General features: G+C 34.5%; 1 protein-coding gene across 1 annotated transcript in view; it reads left to right on the top strand.

Moving 5' to 3' along the window:
* Positions 1 to 22,227, top strand: part of LOC136028719 (cartilage oligomeric matrix protein-like) — a 136,446-nt gene that overhangs the window by 90,273 nt on the left and 23,946 nt on the right. The window contains exon 10 of the mRNA XM_065706587.1: positions 14,225 to 14,346. Coding sequence (XP_065562659.1) covers positions 14,225 to 14,346 — 122 coding nt within the window. The remainder of the gene's footprint in view (positions 1 to 14,224; positions 14,347 to 22,227) is intronic.

The following is a 22,227-nucleotide window of genomic DNA, read 5'->3' as shown; positions in this document are numbered from 1 at the left end:
TTCTTATGGGGAAAAAAAGATGTCAAGGGTAGAAAGTTGCTCTCCATCACCTTTAACTTTTCAAAAGGAACTGGAACTATTCGTTTTGAACCAAATGAGCCTCTTGTAAAGTTTACAAGGACATCCCTTCTTTGAAAACTACACATGCCCTTGAGACAAAACTGATAACCCTTGCTCCAAAACTCTGGGGGAATTATTCAGCCCCAAAGACTTTGTTATGTGGTCTTTGGACTATTTTTATGAATAAATGGCTACCTCAGAATGTCTGTCAGATATATTTGGGGAAAACACAACGTATAGGGGGGGGGGACGGGAGGGGGGTAGCTGCACTCTGATAAACTTGACCCTTAAAAACGGCACTAAAACTTTTGATTGCTAATACGTTAAACCGCATCTTAAGTTTATACACTTACAACCGTTGCCCTAAACTAAAGGCTTCAGGAGGAGAGGGGTTCTTTCTAAAATATAGTATTTCCTGACTTTTCATTTTGCTGAACAAAAAGGCATCTCATTCAGCTGAGGGGAAAAGGATATGGGGGACTGTCTGCAACTAGTCACATTTGAATATTAAAAAGAACACTAACCTTTTAATTTCCAATCAAATTGGCTCTTTTCAACGTTTCTACGAAAACTTTTTCCATACAAAGTACCCTGGTCCGTAAAAAAAAAAAAATAATACATTGTGATCACATCGTTATTTTCTTAGGCAGCGATGCTACAGCAGATTCGTTTAAGTTTTAACGTTGTTAAAAATGTGGCTGTGGTTTCAACCTCAAAGGACGCTCTGATAACTTTCTGAATCTTCTATCTCCCTACCTTAAAGCTTTATTTACCAAGAAATTTCTATTGGAAATTCAGCCAAGAAACTTTTAATCTTGCCATCCAAAATCTTGAAAAAAATAGCTTATGCGTCATTTGTCTCTATTATTACACACCTTAGTCGTTTCATCTTTCTAAGTTTTATAATAGTCTTACTGTGACTAATTTTCTTGTCCTATCTCTTATCTGGAAACTGTTTTTTGCTTCCAAAAAAAAAATATCTACCACATTTTATTTTAAATTTGCTAAATTTCTTTTGCAAATTCTTTTGCACCAGTAACCCTTTTTTCCCAAAAATTCAAACTCATCTTTCCAGCCACAATTATTGATGAAAGAGGGACCAAATTTGAATCTTCCGCCAGTAAACTTAATCACGATTGATCCGTTCTATTCTTATCATCTCATGATTGTTTTATGATTCTTTTGTATTATTATTTATGTCTTGTATTTTCTGTGTTATATCGTATGACTGTGTTTTGTTATGGATCTTATGATTATGTTCTTATGATTGTAAAAATTACTTATTTTTGTTCAGTCTACAATTTTCTTCTCTTTCCTCCTTTCCCCCCATATGTTTTATTCTGTCATTTAGGGGCTCTACGCCCTTTTTGTTTTGACAGTTTATGAATAAGTTGAATTGGATTACTGTTTTGAAAAAATGAGGCAACGGTCCCTTGTGAAATAAGCAATAAAACGGTTTCCTGTTGGTAGAAAATTACTTAGTAAAATGATACTTTTTAGACTGAGCGAAGGTACACACCCTAGTCGTTTGCATCTCTCTAAGCTTTACAATAGTCTAACTGTATCTCATATTCTTTCTCTGTCTCCTGCTGTAATATTTCCTGCTTAGAAAAACTTGTATGCCTGATATATCTTAGATTTGTTAAATTCATTTTGTTTATGTCCCCTTGGACCGTTACTCCTTTTGTCCCAAAAACTTAGACTTGTTTTTCCAGCTACAGTTATTGCTAAAAGAGTGAAAGATTTTAAATCCTCTGCCAGTAAACTCAACCACGTTTTAACGTTTATTGTTTCTCATTTTCAATATTTTTTCCTTTTTTCTTCGTGTTATACTCTTTATTGAATTGAATTACACTGCCAGCAATAGATAACAAATGTAAAGTACGGACACATTTGCATAATTTACAATCTTTACCTTAGGGATCTGGGGCATGGTATCCCTAGAGGCGTAATTACTAGAGCTCCTGATTATTTCAAACAAAGTCGCTATTTGTAAATGGCTTCAGTATAAATGGGGATGCCTAGAAAAGATGAGGGGACCCTTTGCCCTCCATGTACGGCTTAACATACCTGTAATGTTTCAACTTAATAACCTCAGCTGTTCACGAGATACAACTGATGCACGTCTTGAAAATCAGCATGAATATAGTATGTTTTGGTTTGTTCAATATCCCCTAATATTTTCTGAAAGTAGTCAAAATTAGAAACAGTCACAGTCGCAAATAGTCACAGCCGCAGGTGCATCCAGTTGCAATAGCAACTGCAGTTGCAGCAGTTGTACTAGTGGACCTGATAGTTTCAAGTTAATGACCATAGTTGTTCTTAACATACTGCAAATACCTCCTATTTCTTTCCTGGGTGAACAAAGTGTCTGTTTTATTTGATTCAAAATTTTCTCAGGCATTTTCTGAAGTTTCATCTTAGCACCTTTAACTTTCTTGGACACACTCATGATCAAACATTCTGCCTTTCCCAATGATTAAATGACAAAAAACATTTTTTTTAAACTGAAAGTAAGGAGTGATATTAAAACCTAAAACGAACGGAAATTATTCCCTATATGAAAGGGGCTGTTCCCTTCTCAGCGCCCCACTCCTTACGCTAAAGTTTTTTACTGTTTTAAAAAGTAGAGTTGAAAAAAAGCGTCGAACTTTAGCGTAAAGAGTGGGGCGTTGAGGAGGGAACAGTCTCTTTCATAAACGGAGCAATTTCTTTTCGTTTTAAGTTTTAATATCGTTCCTTACTTTCAGTTTAAAAAACTTGTTTTATTATTTAATTTCTGAACATTTTTGAATTAATGCATATTTTGATTTTGGCTCTCCACACATAAATAATTAAAACAAAATCTGCATATTAATTTATTTTTTCCCCTGATTTTTATTTTTTTTTTATTTCCCCCTAAAATCATCTTTACACTTCCCAATCACCATTACTATATGTAAACACTGGTCAAAGTTTGTAAGTTTTAGCCCCTCCCACAGGGACTGTGGGGATTAAGTCGTCCCCAAAGACATGGTAATTAGGTTTTTCGACATGTTAAATAAAATAACAATCTCAATATTTGATGCGGTAGCTTTGGAGAATTTTCGGTTTTCGATTTTTTGGTCACTTAAAAAGGCCACTAGAACTTTTAATTTCTGTCAGACTTATCCCTCTCAAGTTATTTTAGGACCACTGGGTTGATACGATAACCCTTGGGAAAAAAAAAAACGAAAATAAAAAACAAAACGACAAACAAACAAATAAACACACATCCGTGATCTGTCTTGGAAACAAATGCAAAATTCCACATTTTTATAGGTAGGAGCTTGAAACTTCTGCTGCACGGTTGTTTGATACGTTGAATCTGATGGTGTGATTTTCGTTAAGATTATATTACTTTTAAGGGGTGTTTCTCCCTATTCTTTAAGCTAAGGCAAATTTTCTCAGGCTCGTAACTTTTGATGGGTAATACTAAACTTAATGAAACTTCTATATTGAAAATTAGCATTAAAATGCAATTCTTTTGATGCAACTTTTTGTGTAAAAATTCCATTTTTTTAGAACTTCAATTGCTATTGAGCCGGGTCTCTCCTTACTACAGTTCGTTACCACCAACTGTTTGATAAAACCTTTGTATAAGCATTGGACAGCTTTTACAACCTTTTCCCTGGGCAAAGGTTATAAGACATTTTGATTTCTTTGAATATTAAAAAAAACAAACTAGTTCTTTAAGCTGAAAGTAAGGAGCGATATTAAAACTTAAAACGGACAGAAATTACTCCGATATGAAATGGGTTGTCCCCTCCGCAATCCCTCGCTCTTTACGCTAAAGTTTTTAATTGTTTTAAAAAGTAAAATTGTGGCAAAGAGTCAAACTTTAGCGTAAAGAGCGAGGGATTGCGGAGGGGACAACCCATTTCATATACAGAGTAATTTATGTTCTTTTTAAGTTTTAATATCGCTCCTTACTTTCAGTTTAAAAAACTAGTTTTTTTTTGTTTAGTTTCTAAATGTTTTTGAATTGTTGCATTTTTGATTTTGGCTAAATCTTAAATTTTGTCCCAATTCTTTAAGAATGACCCCTGAATCAGAAAGGCAGTAGAATAAGTAGTTGAAATTACTAAAAATACTTTAGCATAAAGAGCAAGGTATTTATCTCCTCCTAAATACCTTACTCTTTATGCTAAAGTATTTCTAGAACCCCTCATATGCGTAATAATCTCTGTTTGTTTTAAGTTTTAAGGCTACTCCTTACTTTCAATTGAAAAAACTTTTTTGTGTTTATTTTTTCTTCTTTTTTTTTTATAGTAATGCTAGAAAATCCCGCGCCCTTTTCATTGAATTTCTCTCCCCACATGACATATTTCTCCAAGAGAAGATACTCCCACATAGCCCCCTTTCTCAACCCCAACCCAAACCAAAAAGAAATCCCCCTGAAAACGTCTGTACACTTCCCAATAACCATTACTGTGCATAAACACAGGTCAAAGTTTGTAACTTGCAGCCCCTTCCCCAGGGACTGTGGGGGAGTGAGTCATTCCAAAGACATAGTTAAAATGTTTTTCAACTATGCGGGACAAAATGGCTATCTCAAAATTTAGATTCGTTGACTTTGGGAAAAAATGAGCGTGGGAGGGGGCCTAGGTGCCCTCCAATTTTTTTGGTCACTTAAAAAAGGGCAATAGAACCTTTCATTTCCGTTAGAATGAGCCTTCTTGCGAGATTCTAGGACCACTTGGTGAATACGATGACACCTGGGAAAAAAAACACGAATAAACACGCACCCGTGATCTGTCTTCTGGCAAAAAATACGACATTCCACATTTTTGTAGATAGGAGCTTGAAATTTCTCTACAGGGTTCTCTGATACGCTGAATGCGATGGTGTGATTTTCGTTAAGATTCTTTGACTTTTAGGGGGTGTTTCCCCTATTTTCCAAAAAAAAGCAAATTTTATCAGGCTCGTAACTTTTGATTAAATAAATAAGATTAAATTTGATGAGACTTATATATATTTAGAATCGGCATGAAAATTCGATTCTTTTGATGGATCTTTTAGCATCAAATTCCGTTTTTTAGAGTTTCGTTTACTATTGACCCGGGTCGCTCCTTACTACAGTTCGTTACCACGAACTGTTTGATAATGTGTCTATTTTTTAATCTCGATCAGAGTCAGGCTAGGGATATCAAACTACTTGTCGAATGAACCCATGACAAAATTTGCATTCCTTAACACAGAAGCTGCGAAGGACATAATGTATTTAGAGGCTTAATTGGTAGTCCTTTTGAGTGATTCAAACAAAGCAGCATTTCTTTATTTCTATCATTGTTAAGGCGAGAGAGTGGAATCTGAAAAAGGAATGGAAGATTGACTGGCTGCCCTCCTACTACTTGGCAAAATCCCCCATAACACCCCTTAAAGATTAAAATTAACACCCTGAAAGTATAAACTTAACACCCTGAGCCGTTCCTTATATATTCTTGTTTTTTTTTTTTTTTTTTTTTTTTTTTTTACAACGATCCTGCATATAGTATGCTATGATTTTCCTATACATCCCCCTAAGTAATTTCTGAAAGTTTTGCATTAATATCTTAACCAGTTTTAGGATCTCATGATAAAACATGCTTCCATTTCCTAACAACGAAACTTATATATAAGGAAAACGGTATTGGAATAGCTTGTAATCATTGTCCTAGGGGCTGTTAGGGGTTGTGCTCTCCCCATAAGCTCACTTATTTGACCTTTAGACTATTTTGAACGAGACAACTATCTTTAATCTTTGAACGGATATTTTTGCAAGGAGGGCAGCTAAAAAGGACATGGTAGACCCTGGTAGCTCTCCAACCAATTTTAAATATCCACCTCAAAATGTCTTGAAAGCTTTAAGTTAAACCCCACAGTAAACCCAAGATGTTGCATATTCACCTTCTTAACAAATGAGACACACATTGCGGCTTTTGGTTTAGTTTAACATACCCCTCAACTCAACATTGTTTGAAGTTTCAGCCTAATACCCTTGTCTTTTCCAGAAACAGCAAGAATCAAACATTCTTCCTTTTCAAATGATAAAACCAGCATATAAACAATGGGTAAATTAGATAATTTACAACCCTCAACCCTTTGGTGATGGGGGCAGGTATGAAATCTCCAGAGGCATATCTTTTGAGTCCCTTTGACTAGTTTTGAACAAAATGGCTATCTATAATTTCAATCAGTTTGGACGAAAGGGGATACCTACAAAAGCGAAGAAGGGTGGGGTTGAGTCCCTCTTAGGCTTATAAGATTTAAAGTTTCTTTTCGTTAAAAAGTCAGCTTGAACTTTTTTCAGTGAGACCAAATTTACTCCCAAAGAAGAGTTTGAGTTTGCCTGCTTTGTTTTTGGAAAATACAATACTTCATTCCATTGAAAAAGATGGTATATTAGGTTGTATCAAAAGTTGGACCTAACGAAGCGTTGGTGTCGAACCAAAATATTGAAGTTATAGCAGAATTTTCTGGTGACTTCGGGTAAATGCTGTAATTGAAGCTGAACACGACATTTTCTGGGGAATTCTACTTTTTCTGTTTGTATACTGTAGCTTCCCTAATTACCTTCTTTTGTCCACCCACAACAATTAAATTCCACATCTACAATGAGGAAACCAAGGAAATGAATTCTACGGAAATAGAAGTGAATTCCTTAAACTTCTTCAATTTTTACAACACTCTTTATGTTATGATATCACACAAGCCGCCTTTTTTGTTGATGTAAAAAAATCTTTTGAAATTTTGAAACTTTTTTCGAAATTTTAAAATTTTGAAAAAATCTTTTGAAACCGAGGAAATGAATTCTACGGAAATAGAAGTGAATTCCTTAGACTTCTTCAATTTGTACAACACTCTCCGGATTATGGTTTCACACATGCAGCCTTTTTTGTTGATGTAAAGAAATCTTTTGAAATTCTCACCCACAAGATCCTTATCGGTAGCTTGTGCCGTTATGGTCTACGCAGGGAGGCATTGTCTTTATTTCTTCATGTCTCTCTTGAAGATTAATTGCTGCTGTTGCTGCAGACGAGATTTTTATAGGTAAATACTAAAGACTCCTAGGTCCAGTTTTTCAGGCTATCCCTCTTCCTCAATTGTGTCAACAAACTCTTTCAACGTTTCAGCCCCCCAACTACCAGTATATTTGGCAGATTTTTCAGAAGATCTGCTCTCATTATGTGTCAACAGCTATATCTGATAATAAGAAAAAATTGTTGACAGTAACGGATGACAGGATTCTAGGTGCCGTGGCAACAGACAGAATATCCCTTGTATTCAAGTCAAAAAAAGGAACAAGATAATAATCAGTTGGTTTGAAGGAAACCTACTTTTTATCGCAATGTTCTTAGTTGCACTTTGTTTCTCGTTTAGGTAAGAGCTAACCTCCCCCCCCCCGCTCTGACGACTGAAATTTATACACTAATGAGCTCCATGAGTCCCCCACTGTACTGATATGCGCACTTTTAGAACATTTTTTGGATAAAAATCTATTATATAAGTAACATATTCAGTTATATGAGTCAAACTTGACTCGAAATCGAAAAAATACAAAAAAATTAAGTGAGTTTATGCTTTCTCTATTCTCTGTCTTTTATGCTTCTTTCTTTTTGTCCTTATATACTAGGATATCCATCTCTACTTGTATCTGGTAGGCACCTTTAAAAGAAGAGAATAAATGAAAGGAATCACTAAGGCCGTAGAATAAATATTAGAAATTACTAAAAGTAATTTAGTGTGAAGAGCGAGGTATTTAGGTGGAGATGAATCCCTCGCATGCGTAATAATTTCTGTTCGTTTGAGGTTTTAATGCTGCTCCTTACTTTCAGTTGAAAAAAATTTTCAAATTTATTTTTTCATTTTTTTAAATAATGCTAGAAAATCCTTCGCCCCCTTCATTTCTCTTCCCCTGAGGAAAGATCCTTGCACTTAGCTCCCTCCCCTTAACCCCCCACCCAAACCCAAAAATCTGCTTGAAAACGTCTGTACACTTGCCAATAACCATTACTGTATGTAAACACTGGTCAAAGTTTGTAACTTGAAGCCCGTCCACAGCGGACTGTGGGTGAGTAAGTCATCCCCAAAGACATAGTTATTCTGGTTTTTGACTATGCTGAACAAAATAGCTATCTCAAAATTTTGATCTGGGGACTTCAGGAAAAAATGATCGTGGAAAGGGACATAGGTGTCCTGCAATTTTTTGAGTCACTTTTAAAGGGCACTAGAACTTTTAATTTCCGTTATAATGATTCCTCTCACGACATTCTAGGACCACTGTGTCGATATGATCACCCCTTTGGAAAAGAAAAAAAAACAAACAAATAAAGACGCCCCCGTCATCGGTCTTCTGGCAAAAATACGAAGTTCCTCATTTTTATAGAATGGAGCTTGAAACTTCTACAGTTTGGTTTTCTGATACTTTGAATGTGATGGTGTGATTTTGCTCTATGACTATTAGGGGGTGTTCCCCCCTATTTTAAAAAATAAGGCAAATTTTCTTAAGCTGGTATCTTTAAAATTAAATTTGATGAAACCTAAATATTTAAAATAAGCATAAAAATACCATTCTTTTGATGTAATTAGTAATATCAAAATTTCGTTTTTTAGACTTTTGTTTACTATTGCGCCGGGTTATTCCTTTAAATGACTGGAAAAAAATAGTGAAAATAAACTAAATAGTTAATATGAAATGATATTAACTCCAGGAGCTCGACAGTTTGAGATTCTATCTTATTTTTTAACGTCATAAATATAAAATAAACTATATACAATAAAATTTGTTTTCTGTAAAGCAAAAATAGTTCAGCTAGCCTTAGGAATTTAACTGTCAGAGCAGTAGCAGTATTAGTAGTAATTACCAGCCTTAGCAGTATTATTAATAGTATATTAGCAGCATCAGCAGTTGCAGTAGAACAGTATTTTGAATACATAGCTATTGAAAATACCCACACAGTGTTAAAAGGGTATCAAAAAGGGCTATAAGGGGGGAGAGGCGCGGATTTCCCCTTGATAAATCTTCGATATCCCCCTAAAAATTCTTAGAAAGTTTCAACTTAATATACTTAGCTGCCAGGATGCAAATATTGTCTTTTGATTTAGTGTACGATACCCCTCAGCTTTCCTTGGGATATCAACTTACTAGGGCTCGACCGATATATCAGCCAACCAATGTTATCGGGTCGATATAAAGGTCAATTTTATTATCGGATATGTAAAAAAAAATTACTGGTTATCGGCCGATATATATATATATATATATATATATATATATATATATATATATATATATATATATATATATATATATATATATATACATATATATATATATATTACGAAAAGAGAAATCACCAATGCAACAGCAGAAACACACTGAAAAAAAATAAATAAAATGAGACAGAAGGAGAAAAGGAAGACTGTTTTCCTAAATTAGTGATTAATATAGATCAACACTTGAACAAGGCCTTAACCCTACTCATCCATACAATCACATAGGTCAAACAGCATAGCCATACACAATCAACTATAAAGAATAATCCATGGACAGGCAGTCATGTCGTCAGTAAGTATAAGTCGTCATTTACCAAACAATAAAAACATCATATATATTATTATATTAAACCTTATATATATATTACATATACATTATATAAAACATTATATATAAACAATAAAAACATCATATATATATATATATATATATATATATATATATATATATATATATATATATATATATATATATATATATATATATATATATATATATATATATATATATATATTTTATGCGAAACTTGGCCAGAAGATGGCACAAGATTTCCCACGGTAATTTCACTCTTTCAGTCTTTGGGGTTGGAAACCGCAGCTCTGGTGGAGAAAGCAGCAGAGATGAGTCAAACTTAAAGTATATTTGTTGTCAATACTTGTCAATACACACCTGGTGCAGCAATGTTCTAAATGTATGGTGACTTCAAGAACGTACATCAACTACCAAAAAAAAACAAAAAAAAACAAACAATACGGTTTCTGTTTAATGAATGCTCAGTTACGTGGGTGAAAGATCCAAGATTAAATCGGTTAAAACCAAGATATTTAGTTAGAGGTGCATCTAAGGCGAGAGGGGACGCAGCAAGGTGGAAAGGAGGGCTCTTAGGTATCGCCACCGCGTGCCAACACCTTGAAGAATTTACTTACTTACCGTGGAAATTTAGCTGATGTGTCATTACTAGCCGGCAAACTAGACAATTTTGTTAGACGATTACATTCATATGTATGTAAAGTGAAGAATCACATTAACATATGAACGATTAAAATGCAAAGTCCTGCTATTGAAAATTGGTTTAGAATTATGAGTTTCAATAAAAACCTTACACTTCTTTTAATCCTATTTTCACGTATTTGTGTTTATGTAACTAAATAGGCTTTCTTTGATTAGATTTTTTCTTATTTATCACTTCCAAAAACGTCCACTATTTCATTTCAGAAATAGCTTCTAATCAGAAAAGGTGAAGAAAACAAACAGTTTTTGTAAATGGCCTAATTTTTGGCATCCAAGGAACATTACTGAGGCTGTTCTTAGGTGTATAATAGACCTGGGACAAACATGTAATTACGATTAGAGGCAGAGAATCTTTTCCTAATAATAAATCCTAAATGAAAATAAAGCGGAAGTTGCACAATTTGTAATCCTTAGCCATGGTAAAGTTGAGGAAATGGGATCCTCAGAGGGCATAGTCATTAGACCTTTTGACTATTTTAAAGAAAAACTTGTTTTCAAAATTTAGTCAGTGATGAGGAGGGATTATTTCAGAAGAACAAGGGAAAGAGGAGCTTTCTATTCACTCTTTAATATCCCACTTAGCAGACCATGAAGGTTTCAACGACATTTAGCTGTTCATAATCGTTGCTCCAACACACTTTTGAAAAGAAACATGTTCAATTATATTTTGAGCGTGTTCGACATCGCTAAAAACATTTCCACAGGTTTCACCTCCTAAGTCTTTTCTGTAAACCTAGGATCAAACACGTCTCCAACAGAAAAAATTATTTTTTAAAAGTGGCAAACTTTTAGACCTTACAGTCCTTGCCTGGTAAGCTCTAGGGGGTAAATGTATCCCAGAAGCATAATTATTTGACCTGTCGAATATTTAAACAATAGAGTGATCTGAAATTTTGTTCAGATGTATTTGAGAAAAAAGGGGGTCAGCCTCTGATCATTTTAAACTCTTAAAAATGTCACTAGAGCTTTCAATTGTCAATTAAATGAGCCCCCCCCCCTTATGGCTCTTTACTATAAGTGACGCTAGAGTGTTGCCTATGATTTGTTTTCATGTAAGTGTGGGTCTTGTTTGAACAAATCAGACATCTTTACCAGTCTTGATCTTATAAATTCGATACACGGGACTAAAGAATTCATCTAAATACCCTCTCATAGATAATTTGGACAACCTCATGCAGTTTCACAGTCCATAATAGTATCCAAAAATATACATTCCAGGATCGGCATATAGTTATTCGATTTCGAACATGGACCACGTTTTGAGGCTAGAACTAAGATTTTGTCCACCATTTAAATCAAGTAGACTAACAAAATAAAAAGAATTTAGCACTATTTTCAAGTTAAACTTGGATGTGGTATTTGTATTGTGGGCTGATTCACAGTATTTAACATTAAATTAAGGTAAAACAAATTATATTTTATTTTTTAGAATCGGATCAGTCTAAACAGACCTCAAATTAAAAGTAAAAAATAATGTTATAAATAGAGTATAAACCAGTAGATATCTTGGATTTATTATTGATGAGAATATTTCGTGGAAAGAACATGCCAAATTAATTGGTAACAAACTTTCAAGGTCTCTTGGAGTTATCCGCTCTCTTAAATTCCACTTCCCTAAAAAAAAAATCCTGAAAATGATTTATCATTCTATTTTTCGCCCCCATTCGTCTTATGGATGCTCTATATGGGCGAGGAATTTCATCTCATGTTATAAGATAATCCAGATCATCCAAAATAAGGTCATTGAAATTATGTCACCTCTTCAGCATTCAGTTAACATTAACCTTCATTTTAAACTTACTAAAATGTTTGATGTGTCTAAGACTAGGGATTTTCAGATCACAACTTTTTGTTTTAAATATTTTAACAACCTCCTTCCATCGTCATTTGAAAATCTATTTACTTTCAATAAAGATTTGCATGCTTATGAAACGCGAAATTCATGTGACATGTCCACGAAATACCGTCAACAAAAAGAGCTTCTTTTTTAATTAGATAATTTGGCTATTTCGAATTTAATCCCCTTGGAAATCCGGAACTCAAATAGCCTTATTACCTTCAAGCGAGCAATGAAGGGTCATTACAGAAATAGTGTTTAGATCTAAATATTGTGCGGTCCTCCTCTTTTCGGTATTTTTCTTATCTTTTTCTCTTTTCTTTCTCTTTGTCATCCCCCCTTTTTTATCTTTTGATAAATCCAGTTGATTCGTTGTTTCTCTTTGTTGATTGTTTAATTATTCTTCAGTTAAGTTTCTGTCCTAGCCAAGCACTTTTTGTGCTTTCCTGGTAGATTATGCACAGTATTTAGGTGTTTTATGTTTAAATAAATATGACTGAAATAATTGATTGAGTTGATTTGTCCTTTTTCGCTATGGATCTTAATTTGACTTCAATTTATCTATTTTTAGAAGTTTGAGCTTTTCCATTCTTGAGCCTTTTACTCTATGGATCTTAATTCATCCTTAATTTTATATTTTTAGAGGTTTGAGTACTTCCATTCTTGACCCTTTTCCTCTGTGGATATGAATTAACTTCCCTTTCCTATTTCCTATGGATCTGAATTTAACTTCACTTTCCTACTTTTAGGAGTTTGAGCTCTTCAATCCTTAAGCTTTTTCTCTATGGATGTAATTTTAACTTCAATTTCCTATTCTGGGATGTTGGAGCTCTTCCATTCTTGAGTCTTTTTCTCTATGAATCTGCACTTGACTTTAATTTCCTATTTTTGGAAGTTTGAGCTATCTGCTCTTGAGCCTTTGCCTCTATGGATCTTAATTTAACTTCAATTTGCCAATTTTAGAAGTTTGAGCTCTTCCATTCTTCAGCCCTTTTCTCTATAGACCTGAATTCAACTTCAACTTGTTATTCTTAGAAGTTGGAGCTCTTCTATTCTTCAGCCCTTTTCTCTATGGATCTGAATTCAACTTCAATTTGCTATTCTTAGATGTTGGAGCTCTTCCATTCTGAGCCTTTTTCTCTATGGATCTGAACTTAACTTCAATTTCCTATTTTTAGAAATTTGAGCTCTTCCATTCTTCATCATTTTTCTCTATGGATCTGAATTTAACTTCACTTTCCTACTTTTAGGAGTTTGAGCTCTTCAATTCTTGAGACTTTTTCTCTATGGATCTGGTTTTAACTTCAATTTCCTATTTTCAGAAGTTGGAGCTCTTCCATTCTTGAGCCTTTTTCTCTATGGATCTGAATTTGACTTCAATTTCCTATTTTTTGAAGTTCGAGCTATTCGCTCTTGAGGCTTTGCCTCTATGGATCTTAATTTGACTTCAATTTGCTAATTTTAGAAGTTTGAGCTCTTCCATTCTTCAGCCCTTTTCTCTATGAATCTAAATTTAACTTCAATTTCCTATTTTTAGAGGTTTGAGCTCTTCTATTCTTGAGTCTTTTTCTCTAAGGACCTGAATTTAACTTCAATTTTCTATTTTTAGAACTTCGAGCTCTTCCATTCATGAGCCTTTTTCTCTAAGGACCTGAATTTAACTTCAATTGCCTATTTTTTGAAGTTTGAGCTACTCCAATCTTGAGCCTTTTTCTCTATGGATCTGAACTTAACTTTAACTCCCTATTTTTAGAATTTTGAGCTCTTCCATTCTTGAGATTTTTCTCTATGGACCTGGATTTAACTTCAATTGACTATTTTTAGAAGTTTGAGCTATTCCAATCTTGAGCCTTTTTCTCTATGGATCTGAACTTAACTTTAACTCCCTATTTTTAGAATTTTGAGCTCTTCCATTCTTGAGATTTTTCTCTATGGACCTGGATTTAACTTCAATTGACTATTTTTAGAAGTTTGAGCTATTCCAATCTTGAGCCTTTTTCTCTATGGATCTGAATTTAACTTCAATTTCTTATTTTTAGAAGTTTCACAGAAGTTAAGTTAGATCCTGAAGGACGATCCCAGCTTGACCCACACTGGGAATTTAAAAATAAAGGAGCTGAAATAGTTCAGACATTAAATAGCGACCCTGGATTGGCTGTGGGTACGTATACAATTATTTTTATTTTCAAGTTGTTTAAGCCTATAATGTGGTTCTCAATAATTTTCTTTGAATGAACGAAGATGGATGAGGAAAGTTGATGATATCTTTCTTTTAATCGAGATTATTCTATCTATACTATTTTTCCCTATAAAAACCAAAAAAAAATCGATCGAATAAAATATTTTCAAAAAGTTCGTGGTAACGAACTGTACTAAGGAGCGACCAGGCTCAATAGTAACCGAAACTCTAAAAAAATGTAATTTTGATACCAATAGCTAGATCGAAAGAATCGTATTTTTCGCTAATTCTAAATATATAAGTTTTATCAAGTTTAATTTATCCATCAAAAGTTACGAGCTCTAGAAAATTTGCCCTATTTTAGAAAATAGGGGGTAACACCCCTTAAAAGTCGGAATATTAATGAAAAATCACTCCACCAGATTCAGCGTTTCAGAGAACTTTACTGTAGAAATTTCCAGCTCCTAGCTACAAAAATGTTGAATTTTGTTTTTTATTTCCCAGAAGACAGATCACGGATGCGTTTTTATTTGTTTCTTTTATTTTCTTTTTCACCCAGTTGTGATTGTATCAACCCAGTGATCCTAGAATGTCGCGAGAAGGCTCATTATAATAAAATTAAGAGTTTTAGTGCTCTTTTTAAGTGACTAAAAATATCAGATGGCACCTATGCCACATCTCACGCTCATTTTTTCCCAAAATCTCTGGATAAAAATTTTGAGATAGCCATTTTATTCAGCATAGTCGAAAAACCTAATAATCATATTTTTCGGGACGACTTAATCCCCCATATTCACTGGGGGAGGGGGTGCAAGTTAAAAACTTTAACCATTGTTTACATATAGTAATGGCTATCGGGACGCATACAGACATATTCATGGGGACTTTTTCTTGTTGAAGGGACGAGGGGGGAGGGTGTCACGAGGAAGGATCTTTCCATGGAAGAACTTATTATGAGGGAAGAAAATTTACATGAAAGGGCCACAGGATTTTCTAGCATTATTAAAAAAAATGGAAAATAAATAAAAAAAGTTTTTCAAGTAGAAGTAAGGAGCAGCATTAGAGCCTAAGACGAACAGAAATTATTATATATGTATATATATATACATATATATATATATATATATATATATATATATATATATATATATATATATATATATATATATATATATATATATATATATATATATATATATATATATATATATATATATATATATATATATATATATATATATATATATATATATATAAGGGGGTTTAATCTACGGCCCTTGTGATTCAGGGGTCATTCTTAAAGAATTACGACCAAATTGAAGCTTTGCTGTAGAGAGCGAGGTATTGACGAGGGGGAGGACCCCCTTATACAAGTAATAAAAATAAAAAACATAGAATTTTGGCACGTAAGTCAATTCGTAAGTTACGTATATTTATTACTAATAAAGACGTACGCAAAAAAATTAAAAAGTTTTAGTTGCCTTTTTAAGTAACCAAAAATTCAGGTGCAACTAGGCTTCCTCTCTCACCCTTTTCTTATTAATATCGTCTGATCGAAACTATGAGAAAGCAATTTAGCCAAAAAATAATAATGTGCAAATTTCATTTTAATAATTCATGTGTGGTGAGCCAAAATCAAAACATGCATTAATTAAGAAACGTTCGGAAATTAAATACAACTTATAGAAAGAGTGTAACTTGGTGATACTTTGTATTTTCATAAAAAAGAAAGTTAATTCGAATGAAAGTAAGCAATAGCATTTAAACCTTGAACTAGACCTACATTGCCCGGGCAACGTGAAGTGTTGAGGCAACCTTTGCCTGGCTTCGCCGACTAAAGTGTTGCGAGAGCAACACTTTGGTTTTCTTTCTTCGTTATCGATCAGTAATCAGATGATCAAAGGCTATTCCTCAGCGCTGAAAAAAACAACAAAATAGCACCGAAAGAAGGGACTATATTGACTTTGCAGCCAGTTGAACTTTATCCTTCTCAATCGTAGACATTGTGACGGATGAAAACTCGGAACAATATCTTATATAATCTAATTGGTACTATAAAGCTATCCGTAACTTTTCAAGATTAAAATACCATAGGTGACACTAATTGTTACGAAACTATCTCATTGTTTTACATTCTAGTTTGTGCTTGTTTCTTCACTATCGGTTAAATAATGAAGGTGTCAGCCTATTGAAGTTTTTAAAACGGTATGTTCAAGCAAGAACGCAGTCAGTTATCACATGACCAAAGGCTATTCCTCAGCGTTGGAAAAACAACAAATACAAAATAATATCGAAAGAAAGGACTAAATTGACTTTGCAGCCAGTTGAACTTTATCCTTTTCAATCGTAGACATCGTGACGGACGAAAACTTGGAATAATGTCTTATATAATTTAGTTGGTTTTATAAAGCTATCCGTAACTTTTCAGGATTAGAATACCATGGGTGACACTAATTATTACGAAACTACCTCACTGTTTTACGTTATCGTTTGTACCCGTTGCGTAAACACTTTATTGTGTCAGATTTAAATAGATTGAATACAATGTGCACCAATTTGCACAAATTTCTAGCCCAAAGTGAACAGATTCTTACTTACAAGTCCTTCTCCCGTGATAGACATCAAGTTCACCGGAAACAAATAAATGGGTACATCAACTAGCAAAAGTTGCAATCCCCCCATCGCGGAAGATGGTTGTAGCCCAACAACCGATTATTACTTACAAGTCCCCTACATGTCGTACCACTGGAACCAAATTCGTTTAACCATCAAACACACCGGGAACAAGTAATAAGTGCACCAACTAGCAAAAGTGGCAAACCCCTTATTGCCGAAGATGATTATGAGCTAACAGCCGTTTCTTGCCCAAAGTGAACCGATTCTTACTAATAAGTCCCTCTCCCGTGATAGGCATTAACTTCAGCTGAAACAAATAAATGGATACACCAACTAGCATAGTTGCAAACCCCTCATCGCTGAAGTTGACGGTAGCATAACAGAAGATTATTACTTACAAGTCCCCTACATGTCTTACCAATTGATTTTACCATCAAATACACTGGAAACAAATAATAGATGCACCAACTAGCAAAAGTTGCTAACTCCTAATTGCCGAAGGTGATTATTACCTAACAGCCGACTGTCGCTTACAAGTCCTCTATATGTCTCATTATTTGTATCGACCTATATTTCATTTAAGTGTGAACCTTACTACTGAAGTTGTCAACCCCTTCACACTTTCAAACTGGTATACCTCATGAAGGAATTTTTGTACCCAAAAAACATGTCATATACTTTGATCAGTTTATCAAGAGCTTTCGATTGCCCTCGAAAAAAAATTCTATATGTCTTAGTTCAAAAGTTGATCTTTTTTGTCGTAGGCCAAATTTCTAACGTCACCACTTAGAAATGAGCAAAGGATAAGCTCCAATTTCCTTAGCAATGAGAGAACTTTTAAAGTTTATTAGGCACATCTGATACCATTTCTCTACCGCAATCCCAAGTCTGAAAAACTGAATGATAAACTCAGCTGAAATCACGAATAGAAATGGGTATAAACAATAGATGGCAGCACTTTCAGACCCGTGGGAAAATGCCACATTTTTGCTTCTGTAAATTATCACTCAAAGAAGATATATTGGCTGCGCAGCCGGGTAACTGCCACATATATTTAACACTTGTAGATTTTATTCCATCTTCAATTTGAAAGTGGTGCCTGGCTGCTTGCCTGCTAGAACGGAGCTTTCCACTCGAAAGCATAAACATGGTTTGATTAAACGAAAGCTTGGCTACACAAATTCAGATACTCCTCTCTGACATAGGCTATATAGCTCTTCTTCACTTCGCACACCATAGGCTCTGGCTCGTGGACAAGCTAAAACAATCCTTTTTGGCCCCAGGCAAGAGTTCTGAGGAGCTTTCCAAAATATAATGTCATATTCATCAATCCGGCCAGAGGTCCACACTCTCCGTAAAAACGGTACAGGTTAGACCCTTACCAGTTTCCAGGAATAAGTTGAGATCGGCGGCATAGGAAAAAAAAAACGGGCCAAAACCAAAGTGTTCCTCTTGCAACACAATGAATCACTTTAGTCCTTATGTAATGGAGAATTTCACCCCTTAAACTACCAAACTTTACTGCAGAGCTTAGTGCATTAACGCCTAACCCCAGATACTGGAAAAATTTTGCAGTGACGGCATTAGTGCTATGAAATATGGCTCTAAATTGAAAATCTGTTGTGTCAAACATTTTTGCACCCACAGTTTAGCAATAGTTTTATATTTCACTATCCTTTGAACGGAAGTTAGTCATGACGATGCTCATAACATAGGTGCAAGTGAAGTTGGACTAAGTGCTTTCTGCACACTAGCCGTGCATATTTTTTGAATGTTTGGAATCAATCATATTTCTCCGCTGTCTCCATTACATGAGTGGCTAATTCCTTAGGATAGATTCTCAAAGATCCTGAGCTCCTGCCTTTGTCTGGCCAGTATGCTCCATTGTTGAAAAGGCCCTAAACTACTTTTGGAGAAATTCGAGCCGTGATTGACATAACCAGGACAGATCCACTCTCTTTGAAAGAGTTGGGGGGAGGGATTAATTCAGAAGAAATTAAAATGAGGTATTTTAACTTACGAAGGAGGAATTGGATCTTAATGAAATTTAAAGTTTGGAAGGATATCGTGTCTCAGAGCTCTTAATTTAAATTCTGACTGGATCCGGCAACATTGAGGGGAATTGAGGGAGGGCCAAAAATCTTGGAAAACACTTAGAGTGGAGGGATCGGGACGAAAAATGGTGGGAAAAATAAGCACAGGTCCTAGATACGTGATTGACATAACCAGGACGGATCCACTCTCTTTGGGGGAGTGGGGGAGGGGGAGGGTTCATTCTGAAAAATAGAAATATGAGGTATTTCGAACTTACAAAGGAGTGATCGGATCTTAATGAAATTTAAAGTTTAGAAGGATATCGTGTCTCAAAGCTCTTAATGTATATTCTGACTGGATCCGGTGACATTTGGGGCAATAGAGGGGGGGGACCTAAAATTTTGGAAAACGCTAAGAGTGGAGGGATCGGGATGAAACTTGGTGTTAAAAATAATCACAAGTCCTAGATACGTGATTGACATAACTGGAATGGATACCCTCTCTTTTGGGGAGTGGGAGGGAGAGGTAATTCTGAAAAATTAGAAAATTGAGGTATTTTTAACTTGCGAAGGAGTGATCGGATCTTAATGAAATTTGATATTTGGAAATATATCATGTCTCAGAACTCTTATATTGAATTTCAACCTTAACTAGTGAAGGAGATTTTTTTTGGGAGGGGGGGGGACGGAACCTAAACTCTTGAAAAATGCTTAGAGTGGAGGGATCGGGATGAAACTTGGTGGGAGAAATAAGCAGAAGTTCTAGATACGAGATTGGCATAACCGTAACGGATCTGCTCTCTTTGGGGGAGTTGGAGGAGGGAAGTTAATTCTAAAAATTAGGAAAAGGAGGTATTTTTAACTTGCGAAAGAGTGCTTATATATTAATGAAATTCCATATTTAGAAGGACCTCTTAACTTAGATCTCTTTTTTATCCCCACCGGGTCCAGTGTCATTAGGGGGGGGGGGACTGAAAATCTTGGAAAACTCTTAAAGCGGAGAGATCAGGATGAAACTTGGTGGAAAGAATAAGCACAAGTCCAAGATAGGTAACTGACATAACCAGACGAGGTCCGCTCTCTTTGGTGGAGTTGGGGGGGGGGGGTATTTTGAAAAATTAGAAAAAATGAAGTCTTTATAACTTACGAACGGGTCATCGCATTGTAAATGTCGATGTTGGCCATGCGCTAATCGTGAATGCTGAACGTATCTAAGCTTTATATTTTCTTCTCCTTAATTCCGTAACGAAACATTTGAAGCCTCACGTTTTGAGAAGAATGGCTAAGTACTTGAAAAACACATCAAAATCAAAGTGAAAAAGGAAAATAAAATAAGTTAAATACTTACTTATTTATACACCAAGTTCTAAGTGAGAAAATAAAATAATAGTAAAAGAACTCACTATATTATTTGATTCAACTATTGTTTGTTATAACAACTATTATAACATTTTGAATTACAGATGAGGCCCTTGCTTTAGCGAGTACATCTCTTTGTGGAATATTTTCATTTTCAATGACAGCGTCTAAAGGATCACCCCCCGCTTCTCGAAAAAAGTTGAAGCTGCTTAGTGAATTTTCAGTGAATTTTCTTGAAAATGAATCCCATTTGCTGAAAATAACTTTTGTTTAAAAATAACGTATTGATTACATGTGTAAATCAGCTTTAGGGTACCTAAAGCTGATTCATTTTAAAGTAAAGACTTCATTTTCAAGTATACAGAAGTCGAAGTCTTCTATTATGCGAACAACAACTTTGGTTTTGTTCAACTAAAACGGATTCCGAATGTTTGTGCAATTAACGTCGACATTGGGGGCTGGTATTCGTGCAGTATGATCACCTTGACGAGGGGTAAATTGTTTTTGAAAGAGTCATAATATTTTGTTGCTTGCACATTCTTTTAATTTTTCAGTCAGAACTTTATTTGAGAATGTGGTAGATAAAAAAGTATTTTTCAGTATGCAAGCAACATTTTGTTGCTTACACATTCTTTTTTTGCAGCCACTCTTCGAGTAAGCAAGCAACATTTTTATTGTTTCCACATTATTTTTTGTGGCTGCTCTTGTAGTGTGCAAGCAAAATTGCACATCATTTTTTTTGATTGGAAGATTGGAAGTCCTTTCCAGTATACAAGCAATATTTTTGTTCTTTGCACATTATTTTTTTTTTTGCGGCAGCTCTTTCTATAGAAATTAACATATATTTTTCAGTTAGAACTTTATGTGAGGATGTGGTAGATTAGAAATCCTTTCCAGTGTTTTCTTTAGAATTTTGTTTTCGGTATGACCACTGCTATTTTTTCAGAAGTATTATCAGTGTCTTCGATCTGTTCTTTGCATTCGGCAGTTTTTCCAGTTACTTTTCGGTTTTGATATTTGCGAATTCCTCTCTGAGCAAAAATGACGTTGATATATCTCTTTTCATTTTAATCCCAAATATGGCTTAATAAGGACTTTGAAGTAATTGTTCGTAGTATGTCGTGTTTTTGTTAAACAAAAAAAAGAAAGTTCTGACCATTTACTTCTATCGCTATCTATCTATGCAGCTATTTCTATCTATCGCTATCTATCACTTATCTATGCAGCTAGCATATTCTTTATTATATAGATGGCTCTTTCAACTGTCTTGTGTTTGAATGTGACAGGGCCTTCAATGAACTATCTTAAGATCTTTCTACCATCTTTCAATATAAGTCTTTCATCTTAACATCTTTCAGTATACGTTTTGGATATAACATGTTTTTTGAATTATCTACCGTTATCCTATTGAATTATATCTGGAGCACCAAACGTTAAAAATATTGAAAGAATATGTTATTATTTTGTTCTTCCCTCTTAGATTTCAAAGATCATTGCTTGACAAACTTAGTTACCTGATACACCATTATGAATTTATATTCCACGTCTGTGTTTGACTGCACAACTATCATACCAACGACATATCTAGTTCAAATAAGAATCTATCACTGTTTTTAAAGCGAAGCTTCTCAGCAATACTGTGTAGCATTTGATACTGTTTGCACAGATTCAAATTAAAGATTACAACTTAGATAATTTTGAAGACCACAACACTTTTCCATGACAATAAATAAAAGTTCAAATAGGAATAAAGTCCTTTTGATGGATAGTGATAAATTTCACACAAAATACTAGATATTTCGGTCACATACGCAGTGACCGTCATCAGTAATAAACCAAACTAAAAATGGTTAAA

This window comes from Artemia franciscana, chromosome 7, assembly GCF_032884065.1.
Source record: "Artemia franciscana chromosome 7, ASM3288406v1, whole genome shotgun sequence".
Lineage (NCBI taxonomy): Eukaryota > Metazoa > Arthropoda > Branchiopoda > Anostraca > Artemiidae > Artemia > Artemia franciscana.
This window is presented reverse-complemented; position numbering and strand designations above follow the sequence as displayed.